The 24,034-nt window shown below is 42.2% G+C and overlaps 1 protein-coding gene and 1 long non-coding RNA gene across 2 annotated transcripts in view; one reads left to right on the top strand and one right to left on the bottom strand.

Annotated features, from left to right (window-relative positions):
* The window catches only part of GYPC (glycophorin C (Gerbich blood group)), a 36,212-nt gene extending 19,284 nt beyond the window's left edge, over positions 1-16,928 (bottom strand). The window contains exon 1 of the mRNA XM_086751040.1: positions 16,328-16,928. Coding sequence (XP_086607166.1) covers positions 16,328-16,361 — 34 coding nt within the window. The 5' untranslated portion in view covers positions 16,362-16,928. The remainder of the gene's footprint in view (positions 1-16,327) is intronic.
* On the top strand, positions 10,269-23,018 carry LOC147600184 (uncharacterized). The gene is made up of 2 exons (XR_015258932.1): positions 10,269-10,458; positions 22,468-23,018. It is a non-coding gene; the product is annotated as an uncharacterized LOC147600184 (long non-coding RNA).
* Positions 23,019-24,034: the final 1,016 nt, after the last annotated feature.

The following is a 24,034-nucleotide window of genomic DNA, read 5'->3' as shown; positions in this document are numbered from 1 at the left end:
TGGGTATAAATTTGCACTCGGAAAAAAAACAGATTCCCCCAAAGAGGAAGCACAAGGAGAAAAACAGCTGGATAAAGCTGGAGATTTCCTTCCTAGATTCCTCTGAACAGAACAGAAAACTGCAGATTTTCACAGCCAAATGACTCCTTTGAAATATAGTGGCTCTAGAAGGCCATGGAAAAAGTTGGGCTTGGCATTTCCTGTGTAAGAATTTATTGGAATGCATTAAGAAGTAAGAGGCCTCTCTCAGCTTTCAAAATAGGAGCCCTGGAGCAGGGCTGTTACTGTGTACCTCCCTCCCTACCTGGAGGGATGCTGCTCTTCCATACCTGAATCAGCACCAATCGTGCTCTGCAGGCAAGCAGCAGTGGCAGTCGCTGCTGTCCCATTTGCACTTGTATCAAAGCCGGGCACTGTTCCAACACATGAAGCGAAATATGAAGTGGTATACATACAAGGTGGGATTTTCAAAAGCTCTCTCTGTTAAACTGCTTCTACTCCCTTTGAGGTTGGTGGCAGATTTCCCACGCATTCCAACTGCTCAGTGGGGCCAATGGGGAAAGCTTTTAAAAAGTCTATTTTACAAATATTAGAAACATGATAGAACCAAAGATTCATCATCAAGATCATCGTATATATGCTCTTTCCATCGTCTCTGTTTTCCAACTTCCCAGTTTGATTCACCAGTTGACACTGCCTAACAGGCTGCAAAAATCTGCCTTCTCAAGCAGTCATGAGAAAGCCTGCACATTTCTCAAAGCTCTTTCATAACATACCCAAAATATTTACCATTGCCTTCAGAGAAGTCTGCTTTGGAACAGTATCATAAGGTCAAGTTATCCCACTGAAACACCTATTAGTATAAAGAGAATGGGAAAAAAAAAAAAAGAAAAATGGACAAACCAATAGCACTAGCGCAGCCCTGGAAAATATGAAGTCATAAGTAGAGTTCAGCCAGAGCAGATTCCCATTAAACTTTAAGAGCCAAGTTCCACCCCGAGATATGTGTGAGCTGCAGTTTATTTCAGGAGGAGCTGTGCTGTACTTCATGTTAGGGCAAGGCTTGGACACAAGTATGTGTCTGTTACAAGCCAGAGAGGAGTAAAGCCTACCTCCCTTTTGCATTTTTTTGTTCCGGCTGTGTAGATGGAATAGAAAACTGAAAGAAGTGGATGAAACAACCCACACTTTTACAGGGTCTGCCTGTCAAATTTAATTCCTTCTTCCAGAAGACCTGAATGCATGTGTTTCTAAATCCACTGAGCTACTTTCATGAGACATGGTAGCCTTTTGCTGTGCCCCTGCCATCCCCGTGAGAGTTAAACACACAGGTAGAAGCTCTAAGGTTTGTCTTTCCAGCTTCTTTGCTCTTGAGAGTCTCTTTAAGAGACAGCCAACAAGAAGCGTTCCCTAGGATATGTACACGCTTTATAAAGAAGGGGCATACACAGCAGTCTGGCTTTACTTCCTTAAAGCCTTACACTGAACATTTTTGTCTGACATGTAGGAGCTCCACTGAATGAGGAGGGAAGAAGGAGTGGCAGAGACTTTCCGTATTCTGCTTGCGTTCCCAGACTGGGGCTAGGCGTGACGGCACCCTTGTGCTGCGCTGAGTTGCATGGATAGCTTCAGGCAACAGCCTTTATTGCTGCTGGGGCCAGCTCCTCCTGCACAGCTGGCTGTTAGAGGCAACAAAGGGATAAAGTCATGGCCCACCTGCATTTCTGCATGGCTCCTGGAAGCACTGTGGTTACTTGGGGGAACACAGTAGACGAGTGCCTTGCTCCCTGACATGACCTGTGCATTCAGTAATGCAGAGCTCCTAAGGTTGAATTCCTTCAACTACAAGCTAAAAGAGCTCATTCAAGAAGAGGGGGAGGTAAGGGTCAGTCCTGCCAAGCGTTGAGTCTGGATGTGAGCAGGTTAAACTATTTCATATGAGAAACTCTGGTAAATGCCAAAGCTTTTATACCCCAAGGCAACCCTTTAAACACTGAAATACTGACTGCCTTAAGAATTTCCCATGCCTCAGATGCCTAAATGGCTGCCCTGTGCTTTAACTCTTCATTAGGCATCTGCTACCAGCTCTAATGGGAAAGATGGACCATTGGCTTCATGCTTACTACAGCACTTTCATGGGCAGAGCTGAAAAAGTGTTTAAGTCCTGGTTTGGCAAGAATACTCAGCATCGTCAGAATCAAACCTACGTTGACAATCTCTTGTCCTGGATATTGCAGCAGATGGGAAGAGGTGGGAGTGTCCTTGAGAAAGAAAATCTCTTTCTTTTAATACTGATGTAACCTAATAGCCAGGTGGTGAGGGCCAAGGGAGACACACAGGCAGCTCTGGTAATACCACAGCATCGCTTCATTGTGCAATGGTAGTAAAACAATGGATGTGAAAAAATGGTACCAAATCCCGTTAGCTAGAAGATTAATAGGAAATATCCTAGCAAGGACTGAGAATGGGAAAGATAGATGTGTGTGCTGTGGGATTCTGGAGAGATGATATGGCCCTTGGCCACAGCTGATGTACCATAGCTTTTTGCCTGTCAAGGGACTGATTTTGCATTTCTTGCTACATCTCCCCTCACTCAGGATTATGTTCAGTGTGAGAGAGAAGTATCCTCATAGGGATATGGATGCTCACACCCACAGACAGCAATAGCAACAAACAAAATCAATTGCTAAGCTGGACATCCACATTTATCAGTATCTCCCTGGCAGACTTCCCTCAGCTGCCCACATCCCTGGACCTTGCTGTGTGCTGCATGACCAGGGAGGGTTGATTCCTTAGGGTTTGAGAGCTGCTTCTCAGGTGTGAGCTGTGAAGGAAATCAGAGGGACCTGGACAAGCTTGAGAAATGGGCCCATGTGAACCTCATGAGGTTCAATAATGCCAACTGCAAGATCCTGCACCTGAGTTGGGGCAATCCCTGGTATCAATAAAGGCTGAGGGATGAAGGGATTGAGAACAGCTCTGCTGAGAAGGACTTGGGGATACTGGTGGATGAAAAGCTGGATATGAGCTGACAATGTGTCCTTGCAGCCCAGAAAGCCAAATGTGTTCTTGGCTGCCTCAAAAGAAGCATGGCCAGCAAGTAGAGGGAGGTGATTCTGCCCCTCTACTCTGCTCTCGTGAGACCCCACCTGGAGTACTGCGTCCAGCTTTGGGGTCCTCAGTACAGGAAAGACATGAACCTGTTGGAGTGGCTCTAGGCGAGGGCCAGAAAAATCATCAGAGGGCCGGAGCACCTCTCCTATGAAGAAAGGCTGAGGGAGTTTGGGTTGTTCAGCCTGGAGAAGAGGACGGTCCTAGGAGACCTTACTGCAGCCTTTCAGTACTTAAAGGGGGCTTCTAAGAAAGATGGGGACAACCTTTTAGCAGGGCCTGGTGCAATAGTACAAGGTGTACAAAGTATAAACTAAAAGAGGGTAGATTTAAATTAGATATAAAGAAGAAACTTTTTTACAATGAAGGTGGTGAAACACAGGAACAGGTTGCCTAGAGAGGTGGTAGATGCACCATGCCTGGAAACAGATGACCTTTAAAGGTCCTTTCCAACCCAAACTATTCTATGATTCTAAAATGGCATGTGCTAGATGTTGCAGTTTCCAAGTTTTCCTAATTCAACGAAGAAAATACACCCTTTTTTTTTTTTTCTGAGGGGTGAATCACAGACACAGTCTTTAATTTCAGGACATGTACTGCTCCCCCCCGCAGTCCAAATGACTGCTGCAATTTCATATCTGACAAAAATAGGTACCCAGACCTCCAAAGGGAGAGAGCTTGTATTTCCCCCTCTGGCCACCTCCAGCAGCTGCCAGACTCTGCAAAGTCCTGTGGCTGGGCTGCACCGCACTTGAAAGGAAGGGAGATTTGCCCAGCAATTCAGTACTCAGGTCACTTAAAAACAACGGAGTGGAAGCAGCAACGTGGAATTTATGCTCCCATCTGCTCTGTTACTGGTCTCTGGAGAAAACAGGACACAGGATACACTTCCTGCCTGGGGAAGGCTTGTAGCAGCCTGGGAGAGAAGGCATGACCTTTTCCTTAAAGGAAATGCAAGTCATGGAGAGCAGTAGGGTGAAAAAGTCCAGGCTGCAATTTATCCTAAAAATAGCGGCATGCAGTCGTACCTCCTCTTACTTTCTCCCGCCGTGTTTAAAGCTGAACGTTACTTAGCTAGCAATGACACATTTTAAACAGTTTCATCTGTCTGCCACCCCATTGTCGCTGCAGTCAGTCATGAACCTTCTGACACAAGTCAGATGCTGCTGAAATGAAAGGTTTCATTCATTGCAAGCAAAGGACATCAGAGGAAGTAGCCCAAGAGAAGGGCTTGGTTCACGCTCTGTTTCCAGCTCACAAATGGTTATCTCCCCAGGATGCTGAGATTAAGCATCTCACACAGACTTGGAAGGAGGAAGAAGAGTCTTTGTCTGAGATTCACAGATTTTAATGGATTCCAGAAGGGGAAATCTTTTACCAAGGAGCAACAACAAAGTTCACAGAAATGTAAAAAGTATTTATCTCCCCAGTTGCATTCCTGCCTGCCAAAAGCAGAGGGGTGATTTACTCCTCCTTGGTACAAGGAGTCCCTTATGGATTGTTAATCCACAGGGAGAATGAGCTCAGGAGCCATAGACATATTTTCTTAATGTGCAAGAAACTTGAATCAGCAGAAAGTATTCTTCTTTGGGAGTGTACAGGCTCAGTTTATCTTTATTTGCTCCCCACTACCCCCTGCCTTCAATAGTGGTTCCTACAAGAGCTCTAGTTACCTCTAATAAATCACTTTGCCTTCATTAAATTCTGAGGTGACAGTAGATGAGGCTACCATGAGCTAAATCAAGGCATTCAAAGCTGAGTAGTATTAAAAAGTGAAGATCTGAAATCAGCAAATTCTGATCCAATATCCATTGAAATCAATACGAGCAGTCTCTAATTCCAGGGTACAAGTATCCCCACATCATTGACTTTAGCAGTGTAATGCTAACTTGCAGCGAGACAGACATTTCCTGAGAAGCTCTGCAGAAACTTGAAGGAGACAGAAATGGTCAACTATTTGTTTACATATCAGGTCCTTGGCAAAAAAGTGTGCAGCATACAACTATATTTCTGTGTTCAAATATTCCAAGAAGCACTCATTTCATGCTCAGATTTGCCAGGTTCCACTGTAGTCTGGTAAATCCACATCCTTACGGCTGTAAATGACTTACAAGATCTGATATGCGGCTGAAAGAGAAAATCCGAAGCTGACTGGTGTCCTTGGGTTTTATGTTCTCCTGTGTCTATGTGTGTGCACGCAGCATCCCTTATTTTTGCTCTTTGTTCGAACATTGTGCCACAGAGTTAGGCTTTGACAAGTTGAAAAGTATGAAGATTAGAACAATCATGTTTACATGTATTACCACCTGCTACTTCATTTCTTCCATGGTGCTTAAGTGTTCAGGCATGTGGCTTTGAAACACGCTACCTTTAATGCACTTAAAAACCCTGCTGGATTTTCAGTTTGCTTTGATCTCCACAGTCTAGAGACTATCTCAGAGAATACAAATGAATATGTTTAGGGGAAAAATATTTTCAAGGAGAAAACTCTAAAGTCCTTCCAACTTGATATGCTTTGCCAGCTGATGTCATACCTTAAGGTTGCTTTTTGCATTTTATCTTCATGCTTCAGGACACCTAGATCTCTGCCCAGAATGAGCAACTTGATGAGCTAAGTTGGGAAGATAGATGTGGTCATGAGCACTGAAGTGGCAAATAATTGTTTGGTGATTTTTGTTTAGAAAGGAGATCAAAGAAGATATGATTTCTGTCCTGAGGAATTTACAGACTAAACAAAGCAAAACAAAAAGGATACATTTACGCAATGGAGAAGACTGTATTTTGTTAAGAAAGAATGGAAAGGATGTGAGAGGAAAGATGGTAAGAGCTTCCTGTTAATCATGAGTAGGAAGGAGGCATTGACTGGAGAGCTGGAAACAGAGGAAAGACTTGGCTCACCCAGGCTATGAGCAAACCAGCTTCTTTCTGGGGTGGTGCAAGGCCATTTCACCACATTAAGTCACCATGCATAACTGACTTTGTGGTAATGGCTTGGACTTGAAGTAATCTCAGATTGTCCCCTGTACAGCAAGTAAGTAAAAATGAGAGCTGAGTTCTCGGGTCAGGCTGTGGGATGGTGTGTCGGGTTTCTGTAGCTGGGGTGGGTGGCTACAGTGGCAACTTCTGCAAGAAGCTGCCAGAAATTTCCCCTTTGTCTGGTGGACCTGGCCAGCTTCAGGGCTGACCCACTGCTGGCTGGAGCTGAGCCAATCGGTGATGGTGGTAATGCCTCTGTGATAATGTATTTAAGAAGGGGAAACTAAAACAGAAGTGTGGGCAGAGAAGGGAAGGTGCAGGCCTTGTGGGCCTCACCCTCTGGCCTCCCTCCAGGTGACTGTCTGGGCCTGGCCTGGCCTGGCTGAGAGAAGAGAGGAGAGGAGAGAAGAGAGGATATGTAAGAGAATACGAGAGGCGTCTGCCTGAGTCCAGTTGTGAGGAATTCCTTGTGAGAGGAACAGCTGCGGATGCCAAGGTCAGTGAAGAAGGAGGGGGAGGAGATGCTCCAGGCACCAGAGCAGAGATTCCCCTGCAGCCCGTGGTGCAGCCCATGGTGGAGCAGGTTGTCCCCCTGCAGCCCATGGAGGTCCACAGGGGAGCAGAAATCCACCTGCAGCCCGTGGAGGACCCCACGCTGGGGCAGGTGGATGCCTGAAGGAGGTTGTGGCCCTGTGGGAAGCCCACTCTGGGGCAGCCTGTTCCTGAGAGATTGCACCTTATGGGAAGGACCCGCACTGAAGCAGTTCATGAAGGACTGCAACCTGTGGAAGGGACTCACGCTGGAGAAGTTTGTGGAGGACTGTTGCCCATGGGAGGGACCCTGCGCTGGAGCAGGGGAAGAGTATGAGGAGGAAGGAGCTGCAGAAACAACATGTGGTGAATTGACCACAATCCTCATTCCCGATCTCCCTGCACCGCTCAGGGCCTGGAAGTAGAGAAAATTGGGAGTGAAGTCAAGCCTGGGAAGAGGAGAGGGGCTAGGGGAAGGTGTTCCTAAAATTTGGTTTTATCTCTCAGTATTCTACTTGGGTTTGACTGTTAATAGATTGAATTAGTTTTCCCCAAGTCAAGTCTGTTTTGCCTGTGATGGTAACTGCTGAATGATCTCTCCCTGTCCTTATCTCGACCCACAAGCTTTACATTGTATTTTCTCTCCCCGCTCATGGAAAGTGACTGTGCGGTGTTTAGCTCCTGACTGGGGCTAAACCATGACAGAATAGTAACAGGAAAAGCAACTGAGTGTGCAGAGCACACTGAGTGGTTTTGAAAAAGACAAAGTAAACCATGGCTTCCCCTTTTCCCAAAGCAAAGAGGAAGCTGGAACGGAAGCATGGTTTTCAGCGGCAGTTTTGTTTCCTGGTCTGCTTTGCTCAATACCTTATGTAGAGCTTTCTGTAGAGATGCAGCATAACCCTGTGTATATCCCCCTGTTTCCACTAAGGACTTAATTGCCATTAATGACTGGTAATACAGGCTTCTTTAAAATAAAAAAAAATCCTGATGAGTTCAGTGAGAAGAAAACTGGATTTGTATGCAACAGACTCCAAAAATCAAGGCCCACTGATGCAATTATAGAAATTCAAGGGAGACAGACAATAATAAACTCTCCCAGTCATGGGAGGTAAAAAGTATGTCCTTGGTTGTAAATAAAAATTCCTGTATGATGACAGGAAAGATCTGGAGGAGGGAGGTTGTGTTTCACAGCAAGCCATGAAGATAAGAGAGCAAAGAGAAACCAATGGAGAAGACAAGAGGGAGGGAGATGGAAATGGGGGCAACTCCCAAAGGAAACAAGGCCTGAGCCCAGAGGATGACGAGGGAAGATTTATGTCTTCCTTGCCTGTGCTTTTCTTCCTTCCCACTGTCAGGACTGTATAAGGTCCCTGAAAGAAGGGAGGAAATGGCATTTGACATCTGGAACCTGTGTGTCTATGCTACGTTGAGATATGAGCACTTCCCTGTGGGCTGAGAAAGGGTCAGGCAGGAAGGGTTAGGAGGTGCAGATGATATCTGAACTAGACAACCAGAGAAGTCAGGTGTGAGAGAAACGTAATGACAGAGACTAGTCTGCTCTCTGAGGCCATCCTTGCATTATGGATATGTTAAGAATTTAATTTTCTACTCCTTGCATAGGACAGGGATTGTGCTCATAACATTTGAATGAACCATCAATAGTTAGAAGAACAAACTCTGCTAGCTCGTGAGTGCTGGTTATTAAAGCCTCAGGAAATAATAGACTCTACTGAAAGTGTAATTTCATAATAAATTGGTAAATTTATAGCCCTAATACATTCTAAGAAAACCTTGAAAACAGAATTCAACAACATACCCCTATAGATTCCAGAAGACAAATAAAATATAAAAATCCAGAGCGTCATTTTAAACATACTTCAGAATTTTTGAAAATGTATACAGGAGTTGACCACTTTTTTATGGTAATACTTCACAATCCACTAGAAATACTTTTTCCTTCTGCTAATTCGTGCATGTAACTTTTGAATCACCTCTGTTTAAGTGATTTGCGGGCTATTTATTTTACCTGAGAATTATTTGGTTTAGCTAAAGTTGGTCACATCAGGAGCTGCTTTTTCATCTCATGTTAAGTGATTGAAATGTTTGAAATATCCAATAAACAAATGAGAAGCATCTTGCTTTTGTCTTAGTAAGAATGCTTTTTAAAAAAAAAAAAAGCTTATTTTTCCTGTTTACAGAGAACAAATTTGCCTACACAAAAAGATCAAGTTAACCTGGAATAACAATTCTGTGAAAGCTATTCCAGTATAAATTCATTTTCCCATAGTTGTTTGAAGTGTACACAGAATTGCACAATATGACTGAATTGAGTCCTGAATAAGTATTCTGTTTCCAAAGGAGGGTTGTTACTCTTTAATGAATAACTTTTATTTCAGCATGAATATGCTAAAATGTTCAGTTTTTCTGGAAAACTGTCTTGAAGATGCAACTACTAAATTCTCCCAGCACAGATGAGCTACTAGAGGAACCCATCCCTGACCAAATCTCCTGCCTGCTTGAGGTTTAAACTTGCACCATTCACGGCATCAGGAAGAACACAAGCTTGGCCTTTCCTAATCTGAATTGTCCCTTTTCAAATAGCTTAATCCACATGGAACATCTACTCCCTCCTTGTTTCTGAAGTCATTATCACTGCTTTTCTCTGGATCTTTGCTTATGTGGACTGGCTCCTGTAATAGTCTCCAAGATGGATTTCGGCAAATACTCTGATACCTAAATTCAAAACATGGAGTGATTCAGTATCTATACCATCATGAGCTGCTAGGCTCTAACGGCATATACAGTTAGCAGAGAGACACCTGAATCTGGCATCTGCAAAGGATAGTTTGCATAAGGCCACTTCTTTGATATTTTACTGTATCATATACAAAGGATATTTTGTAATATTTTCTAACTCTTTATATATAGCCCAAACCTCCTTCTTGCTTTCTTTCTTGTCACTGAGTTTATGCCTCTGTGAAGTCTTCAAAAATCTAGTCGTTATTTCTGCTACTTTTGAAGGTATCTTCAAAAGATAAAAAGGGAAACGTGAGCTTGTGGGTATTGGTCTGTGAATAGAGATGTGGTCAGGGAAATAAAACTCTCCATATCCAGAAGTCTGACTAGTGAAAAGCCATATAAGTAGTGAAAAGGGTGGGGTGTGTGTGTGTATATATGTATATCTGTGTATATGGATGCATACAGATATACAGCATATTACATACATACACTGTATGTATATATATGTACATATAAAAAGAATTCAAATCCATTTTCTAGGTTTGGTATTACTAAAATAGTCTCTGTTTGCAAATCTAAACACCTACACATATGTAAAGACTTGATGTCTGATTCTGCATTGCTATGACCTTGTCACACATGCTCTTTATAATGTAGACAACCTCATAAAACTAGACATTTTAAACATGCAGTCCCCAGTAAAACAAGCATTATCACTCAAGATAACATGAAGCTGTCTCAGGGTGTGTTCGAAAGCCCCCTTGCAACTTACTGATAAAAGGCTTAACTCCATTTCGGGGCTTATCTGAAGAAGAAAGATGGAGACTCATGCAATAACTGAATTTTTTTTTTCTAAGATGAAAAAGAGAGGGAGTGGGAAGAAAAAAAAAATCACTTTAAAACTTCAATGCAGCAGAACTAGTTTAACCCGTTGAGATTTTAAGTGAAGTTTTCTGCTTCATCAGGAAGAACCCTGTGGTGAAACATATGTCGGAAGAGAAGGAGATATGAGAAACTGGCCTCCTTTGCAGATAAGAAGATTAATTAAGAGGGAAATCACTTATCCAGATGTCTTATTGGTGAAACTACACGTGCAAGGTACATCTGCAGTAAGGGAGCAACATAGCACAGACAGTGCATTTGATTTCCATGCTAACATTGGAGAGATAGGAATCTGGTGTGAATTAGATCATGCTGACTCTTGGAGAAACAGAGAGTACAGATCTTATTTCAGCTACAAATTATGAGGTGCCTGCCTCTTGTTATAACACTGCAGTATCGTTACTTGATGCAGTTGAGTTACGGGTTGCAAATAAATTATCCAGAGAAGACAGTCCTTTTCTCCATTCGTGTTCATAAATTGTTGGCAAACCAAACATGATTTCTCCAAGTGCCACTTTTCTTCATTTGCCAAGTAGTTTTTCAGAATGCTTAGCAGCTGGTGAATTTTTCATCAACTCATTACTGGGGTAATGCTGTCAAATTTATTTGACTTAGGAACTTAAGTCTTTCAGAAGTAAGTAAAACACTGTCTGCTGTCTAAATACTTGCCCAGCTAAGGTGTTAATGTATTCTTGTCACTGCAGCATCTGGGTGTCCCCCAATTTTTCATGCCTTTCCTATCAGAACTTGAATGTGAAGCAAAAAAAAAAGTAAACAAAAATACTACTAGTGCCAAATGTGTTTAGAAGTTTTCTGAACATGGGAAACAAATATGCCAGTCACAACTGAATTCTGAGCTATGTCTTTTCCTAAGCATGTATTACAAAATTAGAGAGTGGGAAGCACAGAGCTGTTGCCCCAGTGGATCTACTGGAATCAATACTAATTCCTACCTCCTGGTTGCTATAAATGCCTTTCCATATCCAAAAGCTGCCTCTCCAGCAGTGTCCCTGGAAAGCAGTAATTTCGCTCCTACCTGTAATCTGTCCTCTCTATGTAGTCTACCGGCCTTTAGAAGAAATGGTGTCTGTACAGTACCTAGCACAATCAGATCCTTCTGTTGGCTTGGATTCCTCTATGCTATAGGAATACTAATCCCTCCCTAACAATAGAGACAGGCACTCCACAGAGCAGACACACAAACAGACTTTCATTAGAGAATGCAGTCCCAAAAGCCTGTTTTACAAAAGGCTTTGCTGATTGGACTCAGTCATTTGAACAGCGATGGATATGGGGTATGTTCCACAAGAGCCTAGAAAGAAAGGTGCAGCAGTATCAGCAATGAGATGCAGACACTGCACAATTCTGTAACACTAACAGACTAGTAGGCTTTAACACGTAACCAGCTATAAGATGAATCTTTAACATCTATTGGGTAAATAATCAGCTGCTTCTTTTTTTTTTTCTTTGGTGAAAAGCAGTGCCCAGAAATGCTAAGAACTGTGTATTTTCAAAAAGCAGACTCCTATTTGGGTAGAAATCCCTTCCATTCCCTCCAGCTTAGCAGTTTGCTAACATTTCTGTTCTTAATTACCGAAATTTCAGGAGCATTCTGAGCCTTTCAATTTGCAGACTTTCACATCAACATCTCAGGCAATGAGAGTGTCAGGGAGAGCCCTGAGGTATAAAGCCAAATTTTCCAATTCACATGCACAGTGGTGGGAGACAAACATACAAGCAGAGGCAATCAATTTACATAAATGCTTGTGGGACATGTTTTGAGACTTCTGCACTAAAAATGAGCCATTATTATAATTTATAGGTTTCCTTGCTTATAAATGCTCACAAGTGTACCAGTGAAAACAAAAATTTTCATAATCAATAGCCTCTATTTTTGTTTATTAGCTACTGTCACAGACAAGTGCTTCTGTTGATTAAGGGCAGTGAAATCAAATCTATTGCCAAGGCAGTGAATAACATGGTTAACAGTTTACAGGGATCATTTGCGGCTTTTCACAGGCCCTGTGTGAAAGGTAGTGGTATTGCTCCAGGAATACCATTTAAAGGCCCGGTTTGCAGCCCCAAAATATATCTCATAATGAGTTAAAGATAGATTAAGGCTTTTCGCAGAACCAGACTTGCCATTCACAGTTGTAAGTCACTTTGCCTTTATTGGGGGGCACCTTTGCCAAGCTTTCAGCCTCTCTGGAGGGGACAGCCCACACACAGAATCATAGAATAGTTTGGGTTGGAAGGGACCTTTAAAAGCCATCTAGTCCAACCCCCCTGCAAGTAGCAGGGACATCTCCAACCAGATCAGGTTGCTCAGAGCCCAATCCACCTGACCTTAAATGTTTTCAGGGATGGGGCATCTGCCACCTCTCTGGCTAACCTGTTCCAGTGTTCCACCACCCTCAGTGTAAAAAAAAAAGAATTTTTCTTTAAAAGGTTTTTTTCACATACTTGACTTTTTTTGCCAGAAGCCCTAGGTGCTGTTGTGGCAGTTGGAGAAGCTGGGCACAATGGAGCTGACACCTCCTGCTTGCAGGACAGAGGCAGCACCAGGGTTTGCTTCCCCTGAGCAGGGCAGGGCTTGCACATGGGCTGATGGCTGATGGCAATGCAGATGGAAGGCATACAGCTCACAAGGCTTGCCTTGCTTCTCCCTGTTCTTGACCCTCTTCCTCTCTCTGGGGCATGGCCTGAGGCCCAATGTTGCCTACTGGTTTCCTTTTGGGCCAATTCTTCTACGTAGCACAGACCACACTGCTTCCTTACCCACTCAGAAGGAAGACCTTATCTTTTGGTAGGTGATGAGGAAAAGAAGCCTCCACAAACTGCTCTCATTAACCACTAATTCCTTTGACAGCTGGCATTTGGAGTGTAAGAGGCCTCAAATAAAACAGTCTTTGCGTGCTGAGTACAGATTAAATCCTGTAAGGTGCAGAGCATCTTCTCCAAGGGGGTAAACACCTTTGACCCTCAAAGATGGCTTTGCACAGATCATGGCCTCCCCAGACTGAACCTTTGACTTGGTGACGTTTATTTGCGTGAATCCTTCACCTCATTTGGGCTGTCCCATTGCCTTGGAACTGGGTCACACTGCAGTCTAAAAGGAAGAGGGCAAAAGCTGCAGTCTGACAGAGATTGCCAAACTTGTGGAACTCCACAGATTTTGTAGTAAGTCAGGCAGCTACTGCTGCTGTACATGTGAGCAGAGGTGGGAGGAACCAAATGCATCACCAGAAGGTGGTTAAAAATGATGCGTTTAAAAATCCCTCCAGTCAGGCTAGGTCCTTTTTTTTTAATCAGAAGAGGAAGAAGAAAGAAAAAAAAAGAAACTGGAGTTGTATTCACAGCACAATATTGTCTTGAATCCCAGGCAATGAAATCGAAGCCCAACTCCATTTTTGGCTTTGGTAGCAGACTTCTTTACTTAGGTATTCCATTTTATTCCAGCCACACACAAATGTGTCTAAACAATGAACAATGGCTAACATCAGCAGGCTGAATTATTGGCTCGCTTGCCTCTCTCTTAAGTATACAGAGACCACTCAGAGTGATGGGATATCTGAGCTGGGCATCGGAAGTGCCCGAGTTTAGATAGTGTGACATGCCCGTATAGAGGCAGAATACATTTGCAGGGTTCACAGAGTTGGATATTTAAAATCTGAAACAGTAGTCTCCTCCCAGCTGGATTGTCGGAATCATACTGTATTTATAGAATGAATAAAAATTCCTTATCAGCCGCGAGTGAATGCAAAGAGATAAGCAAAGAACATGAGCAATTAGGTAACTTAACACTGTTCAGTTGGTATCAGAAGGCAGCTGCTCTGTGGTCTCACCTGCAGGTACTCAGCAAAGAATTAATATGTTCAGTATAGCCAAAGATTTTTGCTGATTATTTATGCATTTTCACACCCATTTCAAAGATTTTCACTATGGTTATGAATCAAATTTGTTTTCCCAATTACTCTGCCTCTCTGGCAAACATCTGCTGTCCATGCTGTGCAGTGCCTGTCAATACACTGATCTTTCAATATCTTGTTTCTTGCAAAAATGTCTGGAATTTTACTAAGAAATAAGACTCTTTTCCCCAAGACCTACCCCCAAAACATCAACCATTATAAAAACAATGCATCAAACTTGCATTATACAGGAATATAGTACTATCAGACTTCTCTCTAATTTCATTTTGTTCTTAATCTGTAAATTTGATCTATGTAATTTAAAAAAAAAAACCACAACAAAGAGAGACAGACTGAAACAAAATGCAGGAACATCCTGTCTGAATCAGTAAGGGAAATTATAAGGGCAAATAAAGAATAGTCACTATTTTTCAGTCAGAATACTTCTAGCTAGATTGCAAGCCACTTATTTTCACTGCCAATCATCTGATCTTAAAATGGTTCAAGCTGAGAATTCCTGCCTAGATTTTGGAAAAAAAACCCAAAAGAACCTGATGCATCAGTCTTTTTTCATTATGAACAGACAAAAGGCCCCATGGGGTACTAACTCCTCATCCAGATCCACCCTAGGGCCTTCTGTGGGGTCCTCTGACAACTTGGGTCTGTCAGAGAAGTGAGTCATAATGTATTCAGGACTGTAGACCTGGTCCTGGACTTGTCACCTGGCCAAGCCTGCCACTAACGATACAAGATTGGGTCTGGACCCTTGCTGATATTGCACAATGAGCAAAATGCACCTCAGTGAGTCACGACCACCCTCCTGCACATGCTTGGAAAGTACCAATGGCAGTAATTTACTCAAGCTTTTCCGAAACCAAACTCTCAGAATCCTGAATTAGCCTGCATATTTCTTTCCTATCAATAAGAGAAAACAAACTGTAATAGAAATAATAGAGAACCAGCCATAATATTCTAAGCTGCTGAATAAAATAGAATAAAATTTAATATAAAGCTAGCATCTAATCTTTCATGTTGGTTAGAAGTTGCAAAAAGGACTAAAGGGTAAATAGAAATTGCTAGTTGGGATTCCAGAGGTGCTGCTCACTGTGTCATTTCTGCTGGGTCAGCCTGCCTCATGCAGAGCTTGGGAAACATTGTCAGGGTTAACATACATACAGAGCAAATATTCTTGCAGCAATCTGTGGATCAAACCCTGAATTGCAGGCAGCTCCCAGCAATGCCGTCTCTACTTTCTGCCTTCATGATTGATACCACGGTATGATAAACAATTCTGCTATTGGCAGTTTGTTTATTAAAAATAACACAAAACTACCGCCTTGAATTAAAGCAGGAAAGATTACACTAAAGCCATAAAAGTTATATAGAGCTGCTATAGCAGCGCCAAAAACTCCGAGTTTTCCTATTGACTTTTCTCAGCTTATCAAATCAGAATCCACTCTCTTCCCCTCTACTTTCTTTTTAACGCTGTCCCAAAATGAATGCTACCATGCTGCAGCTAAGCCTCTATACTCGCCTGACTGTTCAGGCAAAATTCTCTCTTTTCAAATTTACTGAAATATGAAGAGTTACGCCAGCAGAGGACTTGCCCTCCTGTACTCTCTCTTGCTGAGAAACTAATTTGCTTGTCCTTAAGCCCGTGTTTCTAAATTTCCAGGAGCAGAAACACATTGTGGCTTTAAATAGAGACTGTCAGTTTGTGGCTTGCGTCTCATATTACACACAGACAGCTTGAGACTCTAAACACAAGTTGGGCAGCACCATTAATATCTTAGAAAAGCATCAGTATGCTTTCGAAATGCTCTATATTTTCATTCCTGAAGGCGGGGGGAGGGAAAAACATTCAAATGAAACTTTTCTAAGCCAGGGTTTAGGCGGAAACGTTCCTAACTTTGCTCCGTTCTATTCAGGAACCGGAGTTTGCAAAGCCTGTTTCAATTCTTCACACACACGCGCACACACAAACACAAAGAATAAAAAAGGAAAACAGTTTCATCACAACTTTTTTCCTTCAGGATTAGTCTCAGGCATTCTTTTTTTCTTTTCTTTTCTTTTTTTTTTTTTTTTTTTGTATGAAACGCATTAGATGATCTTTTCCTTAAGCAGCAGACTGGTAAATCCACTCTTAGAGTAAGGAGGAGGGGGATAAGGGTACTCACGTGGTTGAGATGTCGTATTGTTTTGGGAACTCATAATTTACGCCTTTGAAAAATGCCTTATTTGTGTTGACAGTCTCTCTTCCCTGCTCAGAACCGACGGCGGGATTGAACAGAACAGCTGGAAGAGCCCGGGAAAATGCTCCTCTTGTTCAGGCTCTCCTTGCCTGGCTCCTGACCCCTTTACAACTGGAAAAGGAAACGGCACATGTGTCATTCTCTTTTGCCTGTGTAGCTCACATGAGCGGGGAGGGGCACCCATTTGCAGATAGCAGTAACTGTATTCAAGTTTTGCAAGTTGGATGTATTCCACCCCTTTGCTTTTACTAGCCAGCAACCAGTGGAAAGAAAATGCTCTTTTCATTCTTAGCCAAATCTAGACGCACCTATTAGATTCGCTGCCCAAACTCCTACCCACCACTGTTGATATTATTTCTTTTAAGTGCAAAACTTGCTGCTGACTCTTTTCCCAAAATACTTATCATCAGTGGGTGAGATAAAAAATAGAGCTTTCAATTTTCATTGCCCAGCAGCATCCTTACACTCACAGTCTGACTGGTTCTGTCCTTTTTAACGGGTGAAAATTGAGAATTACATTTACTGGGTCAGAGTAGTCATGTCAGCGTATAGCGTGGATCTACACTGTGCTCAGAACAAGGAGGAACCTGTGGCTGCGGCACTGGCTGAGGCACAGGTGACTCCAGTCCTGGCTCTGACACAGGCTTCTTATGGCACCTTGGGCAAAGCACTTAATCTCTGCCTCAGTTTGTCATTTGTGGAACAAAGATGATACAACTGATTTCCTCCCAGTCTTGGTGGTTTCGTTTTAATCTGCAGGCAGGTGTCATTTATAAATAGGATCTATTTATTGGTCTGTGTGGGTTAGTTTACTCATACTCTGCAGCAAGTTTTTCAGCCTGGACTAGGCTACCAGCTCCTTCCTTTATATTGCTGCCACTTAAAGCTGTCTGTTTGGTTATCTGCAAACAGCAGTACGTAGCTGTTGTAAGTGTGCATAGACCCCCTGTGGCTGACACGGGCTAGAACTTCTAGGTTATACCAAAATCCATGTAATTTATAACACATATGTCTTAGACACTAAGAAGAGTGGACAAAGTTTTCATTTTCCTAGTCTTTGTGAGTCAGGATGAATTAACTGCCTGCCTGTGACAGCAAAAACACTGTAACCATCGGAATGGAAGTGGAAAAAAACAGAGTCATGAAATTCAGGCTGGGACTTATCCTGTTTTGCAAAACTGTCGCAGGATATTTCTGTGAAATCATCTCGGTGACCGCCTACAAAAAAATCAATGCTGCGAACTTGGTTCACAGTATTTATTTAAGAGCTATAGGATGGAAAGAACAGTGACTTATTTACGTGTCAATGACAAATAACAGCTTGTTTGTGAGCATGAATACAGTAAACGACGTCGGTCAGCATTTTCCACACTCTGGGCTCATGGTAGAGAGCCCTGGAACATTTAGTGATAGACAGAGCAAAGCAAAGCACAAAACAAAGAGTGAAAAATAATAGTCAAAACTCCTGACGTTGCTCCAGTGGCTTCAACTCTATAGTGCAACATTGATTTACACCAGATAGCTTCTTTGTGAAAATACTGATAGATGTGTTATCTATTACTACTTCTATATTTGAAGCACATGTGCACAGGTAAAATTGGAGCTTTCTGACCTAGGGCATAAGAATTCTTGTCAGGCAAATTTCTTACATTTAAATCTTTCATCATCCTGATCTTTGAGAAATTGCAGAACTGCTGTTGAGAAAAGACTTCTCAGTCACTGCAGCTGAATGGAGGGATGGAAAGTACTGATGCCTTCGTTATGTTAGTGCCAGTGGTCTAGACCCTTCCCAGGAGTTTTGTGGTGGACTACTTAAAATGGCATACACGCACCCACGTGAGCTGCCCTAAACTGATCCTGATTTGCTCCTAGCGCTTAACCCCTTTGCATCTATGCAACACTTCCTGCATCTGTCATCTTTGTTCTTATTAAGGCTACTCTCCCGTCACTAAAATCACTGGGAGAGTTATACTCAAGTTTGGGTAAGAGGATTCTGGCAGAACTGAGTCCACATGGGAAAGTCGCCTTTAACACCTTGATATCTTCACTTTTCCTAAGACTTTTTTCTTTGCTTATTGAATAGACTGGAATTACCAGGAAATCAGAGAGCCGTTTCCCAAGGCTGTTGCTTGCCCTCAAGCAGTCCATTAAAGAAATCCTCCCTGACCTTTCCCACTCATCATTAATGGGAAATATGTGAAGTTGAAAAGGGAAGCGAGCACGACAGCACCACGCAGCCCAGTTGACTTCCGGAGGAGCCTGAGACCGGTTTGCAAAACAAAGAGCAGCCCAGTGCTCTGTGCCTGCCCCAACCCTCAGCTGACTGCCTCTGGGAGACAGGAGGCACCAAAGGAATCCAGAGGATAAGATGGGAGTGCGGTGATGGTGGTGAAAATATGTGATTAATTGTTAATTTCCAGTTTGTCTCAACTCTCTCCTAAACTTTAAATACAGCGATTACTTCTGACCAAAAAAAAGCCACCCGAAAGGTGAAGCTTTGACAATAACACAAGGCTAGCTGAAAGCATTTTTATTTAAGGGCTGAGGCATTCATACAGGATGCACTGGATCTGTGGGATAGCACAGGTATGCTGGGAAGTGTGTGTGCCAGCTGAGTGGCTTTCATCAGCCAATTACTTGATCTTCTGAGGTCACCACATTCCCATTAAGCTACAGAAGTAGTATTGGTGTCCTGCCCTGGTGCATACTTTTGTATCTTCAGCCTTTGAAAGCTCATAGTGTTTTTCTGAGCGAGGAAACCTGAATTCCCTTTATGTCTCAGTAGTGGTTTCAGATGTGACAGTCCTTTCAGGTCCAAGAGTGTTAGCTCAAAAATGGGACCTCTTTTTCCTCTGATTCTGCAACTTATCCTCCTTTTAAGCAGAGCTAGGTAATGAATTCATAGTCAGGCCCACATGGTTGTTCTCTTTGATACTATCGTGCTCCAAGATAAATGATATTTTACAGTCACTCAGGCTTGGCAAGCTGATGCCGCGTGCCACAGCTGTTGTTCCCAACAGGAAGGGAGGGTTTAGGCTGCACTTGAAGTAAAATAAGTAAATAAGCTAAAGGAAAAAGTCTTCAGGAAGTTATGCCTGACAACAATAGGATATTGGACTAGAAATCCCTGTCTTTGCTGGATTTTCATGGCAAAACGAAATGCAAAATCTGTAATCTTAGTCTGCAAAAACTGTGGCAAGATTGAAAGAGGCTGAGTGGAAAGATTTCAGTAATATCCTTTATAGTCCACTGTACATACCCTCCCAGCCTCAGAGAGGGTGTTTGGATCCACCACCTGGGCCTCTGAGAAGAGGATGTAGTGGTGGTTGAAGTGGTTCTTGCCTGGTTGTGAGTTCAAGATGGGCCTCATGCCTCTACTGATGGCCACATGTACATGAGGCAGCGGTATGTCCCATGAGGCTGCATGTTATGGTCACCTGGCCAGCTGGTGAGAGAGATGGTGTTGGCTTTCTTCTCTTCTCTGCGGGCTACACACTTCAGGCTGCATTAAACATGCCAGTCTGGTGAGCTATGTGAGGTTGGGATGGATCCCAAACTTTGAAGACTTTCTGCAGGTCAAAGGGAGATACAACTATGGAAAGATACAGGTATGATGAAGCTATGCTGAATCCTGAAGGAGGGATACTTCGCATGAGAGATGCTTCAGGAAAGCATTTATCTTTGGACACTCTGTGAAATGCCATTATCTACTGATTACCTTCCTCCCCATCTCTGGAAGGAATAATAGTCTATTTATTGGTAAGGTCTCCCCTTGACTTCAATCCTCTTGTTTCCTTCCTGTTTCTCATTTATTATTTTTGTGCTAAGAGTGTGGGGATTACCAGCAATAGACTTCTCATTCCCTGTGTGGGCCAACTCAAGTCTGGAGAATGTTATGGAGAATGAAACCTTTGTGACCATGCAAAAGGGATCAGGATGGACTAAGTATAACTCATGTTTTATGTGGTGCCAATGGCAGCATAGTGACAGTAAGTGCAACTAGCTTGTAAAATCCTTGGGTAACAGGGCAGGAGTTTTCTGTCTTGGTGGGTCTAATCTGGGTGGATCGGGCATGGATGAGACACATCCAAAGTTGAGATCTTTCTAATCACAGTGTGAGTGCTTTGACCAAAGCAGCAGCTGGGGTATGTCCAACAAAGGTTGTTGGATAAGTGTGTGTGCATTAAATCCATCCCTGAGTCTGCTTCACATGTTACAGGAACACGGAGCCGAATAGACACAGTCAGATTGGCAGATGTTATTTCCTGAAATATAGTAACACTGAGGTATCACTTTTAGCTTGCATATACCATCCTCTCTGGAGAAAAGGACATCAGATTAAGACTACCTTCTTCTATAAGTGCAAGAACCAAAAGCTTTTGCCTCTTTTCTCTTCTGTTCGTCTGGTCAGTCCACAACTGGCAGTCTCTATGTAGGTTTGCAGGCTAAATTTACTCCAAGCTACTTATCCTACCAAATTAATGCTGCCCTGGTAATATTTACAAGCATATTTTAGTAATAATTGCTAGATATCTTCCTCATCATATTGATATTGGAACAGTCTTCACTTTGGTTATCAGACTGCTTTCCATAGCCTTGGATTAATGATAAAAGCAGATACTTCAGTGCAGAGTTTAGTGTTTCAGCCCACTATCAGCACAAAGCTAGCACGTGATAAAGGCATAGCTGAATGAAACTAGGGCACCATGTGGATGTGTGTGATGACCCCGAGACCCTGTCGCTTAGCACTGCACATATCACTGCTTTAAAAATAACGCCACTAAATTCCTAGCCCAAGGGAGGCTTAAAGTTCATTTTTCTCATGAGTCATGTGATTTTAGATGTTTTTATTTTAAAACAACCTTAAACTCTCATAGTTTTTTCTTTCATTCTGCAACTTGTCTGAGCAATCATGAAGATGTTTGTGTTTACTGACTTAGTCAAGTTGCTTCCTTTGGTAAGTGATTAATTAAGTAACTGGAAGATGTAGCCAGCAATCCTGATGGAGTTCATTAGAACTGCACCAGTAACTCAAGACTGAAGCAGGAAGGAAGAGCTTACAAGCAGTTAGCACAGATCTGGGTTCTCCCAGGCTCCCTCAGGGTGTGTTCTCCTCTGATCCCTGGCTGTAGTCTTTGCAAATCTTTAGGCTCTTGGAGACCATTCCCAAAGTAGCACGTGGTTACTATATTCTGCATGCAGGGCATCCTTTAGGAACACAAAGATTAAATTTGTACGCTCCCAAAGCAATGAACACTTTTATGCTGGTAGTGTTGTTTTTTTATTTTTTTTTAAACTAAATCTTATTCGAAAAAAAGTTCTTAATCAGTAGAAATAGGATCCAGGGAGCCCTGGCTAAAATCCTGGTGTAAACTTACAGGTACAGTGTAGAAATATATTTTGCTTATCTGCTCACTGGTGTACTCTAAGGAAAAAAAAATCCATGTTTTTTGACCTCTGCCATATGAACATGTGTCTTCCCAGTGCAGTCATATGACTGGGTTTACGAACATCCTGCAGACAGTCCCTCCTATTTCTTTCAAAAACTGTTCACAGGAATTAAGCAGATGAGAAAGTGACTGTAAAACCAGAGCTCCAGGGAGGAGTCTCAAAACCAAAACCAAACATTAGACAGGTGATTCCCTACAATCTTTTAGCAAGACACTATTAGGTGTCTTATTTTTCCTTTTAATATTAAAGGAAATTCACCAACTCCAGCTTAATGAGTAGTTTGTAATTCTCTCAAACAGTAAAATATTCACCTCACTTAAGTGAGGTTCCTGATAATACATGTTTTACAAACTTTGTACACGGAGTGGAAGGGAAAGAATTCCCGAAGTGCAACTAAACGCACTGGATGTGGCTATCCTTGAGGCCCACTCCTCAGTGAGTCCAGCTAAAATAGGATATGGTCTTAAAACTAGCTAATCTGCTGTTCCTTTTATTTGTGCTAAGTAAGTTTTTATACAAAAATGGATATAGCTGTCTGCTGTGATGGGAATAGAAATTTAGAATGATCTATTCTAATAATAAATTGCATGCTGATCTTTTTTTTTTTACTGCAGCAAAGGCAATTCAGCTTTATCTGATTGGCACTACTTCAAGATTTTTTATGTTCAGCAGGAGAAGAATATACAGCTGCAGAAACCAAAACAAAGCAGAAAACTCTCAAACTGCACATGCTGGAATGGCAACAAGCCCAACTGCAACAGCTCACCAGACTAATCAGGCACTGGGACACAAATGAATGCTTTTGCTGACTGAATGATACAATGAGTTTTGTTTTGTTTTAATGCCAAATGTTTCACTCTGGATACAGTGTCACAGACTTCCTGGGAACTTATTTAAATGGCATGTATGAACATGGTTGAAAATTTTTGCTGTTAACTCTGCAGCACTCCCACAGATCTACTTTCCCTGTTCCTGTGTTTCTATTGGACATGGTGGGCATTAAACTGCATGGAAAAGATGAGATGCTGAAAGAGAATATGTAGAGATTACTCCTTTCTTGTAATGAGCTGCAAGCAAAGTCTACTGAAATACACATACTTTACCCTGAAATCTACAGTACTTTATTTAGAAATAGTTTTCTTCCTTATTAAATCAAAGAGCTTCATGGGAAGTTGTAAGTCAGAACAATAAACATAACTACAGGAAAAATATCTGAATAATCTAAACATATCTTTTCTCCACTAAGTATACTAATGTGAATGTTGGCTTGTGAAGTCAGGCTGAAAGGAGATCTAGATTTGACAGGGAGAGTTCAGGAATGTCTTTGGGAAAGATATAAGTTCAGAAACCTCTAGGATCACTGGATCTTCTCTCTTTTTTTTTTTTCAAACACTGAAATAAGAGCTGGAGAAATTCCGTGTAGCACCAATGATACACTGCTGATTAATCTCTGGGAGCTCAAACCCATATTGGGAAAGCACTGAAGAATGTTCTGGCTACCTTGATTTAAGATAACACAAAGCATGCTCTTAATTTTAAGCACATGCTTAGGTCTTTTTCCAAGTTGAAAGCATGCTTAAAGGTTTTCCTTATTACTGAAGACTTCCTGCAAATTTTCATATATGGACACTTCCTCTACCACATCACCCAAATTAAGTTTCCGAATTATACTAAGACTCTACGATGAAGCAGTCTATTGAAGAAGCTTTTTAAAGATAAGAGGTTAGTGTCATTTTATGTAACTTCAGTGACTGATACATTAGTCACATAATCTATTATAGTCTTCTGCATTCCCTCTGGAGTCAAAGGAGGAGATAGAGGTTTCCAGAGAGTGATTCGTTCTGTGGCTAAAATTAGATGCAATGAAATACATCACATCCAATAATTTTGTCTCTCCTTTAAGGAAAAAAACAGCATCCTTCTTTGCTGAGATCCAGACACGAAGGATGTTGCAGCATTTCTAGGAATACTTAAATTTACTATTTGTATTCTGGTACCATTTAATGCTCCTCACAGAGGCCATGCCTCTTGTACTTAGCAAATACAACTGGACAAAGTCCCTGCCTTTACCATTTAAAGGTGCTTTAGAGTAGTGGGCAAGCAAATCCTCATTTAGTAAGTGTAACTGATTATACGCACCACATAGCATGAATAAACACTCTGTTAATTAACACTCTGTAT

Source organism: Chlamydotis macqueenii, chromosome 6 (genome assembly GCF_036417535.1).
Source record: "Chlamydotis macqueenii isolate bChlMac1 chromosome 6, bChlMac1.mat, whole genome shotgun sequence".
Taxonomy (NCBI): Eukaryota; Metazoa; Chordata; class Aves; order Otidiformes; family Otididae; genus Chlamydotis; species Chlamydotis macqueenii.
The sequence above is the reverse complement of the archived record's forward strand: the minus strand, read 5'-3'. Positions and strand labels throughout refer to the sequence as shown.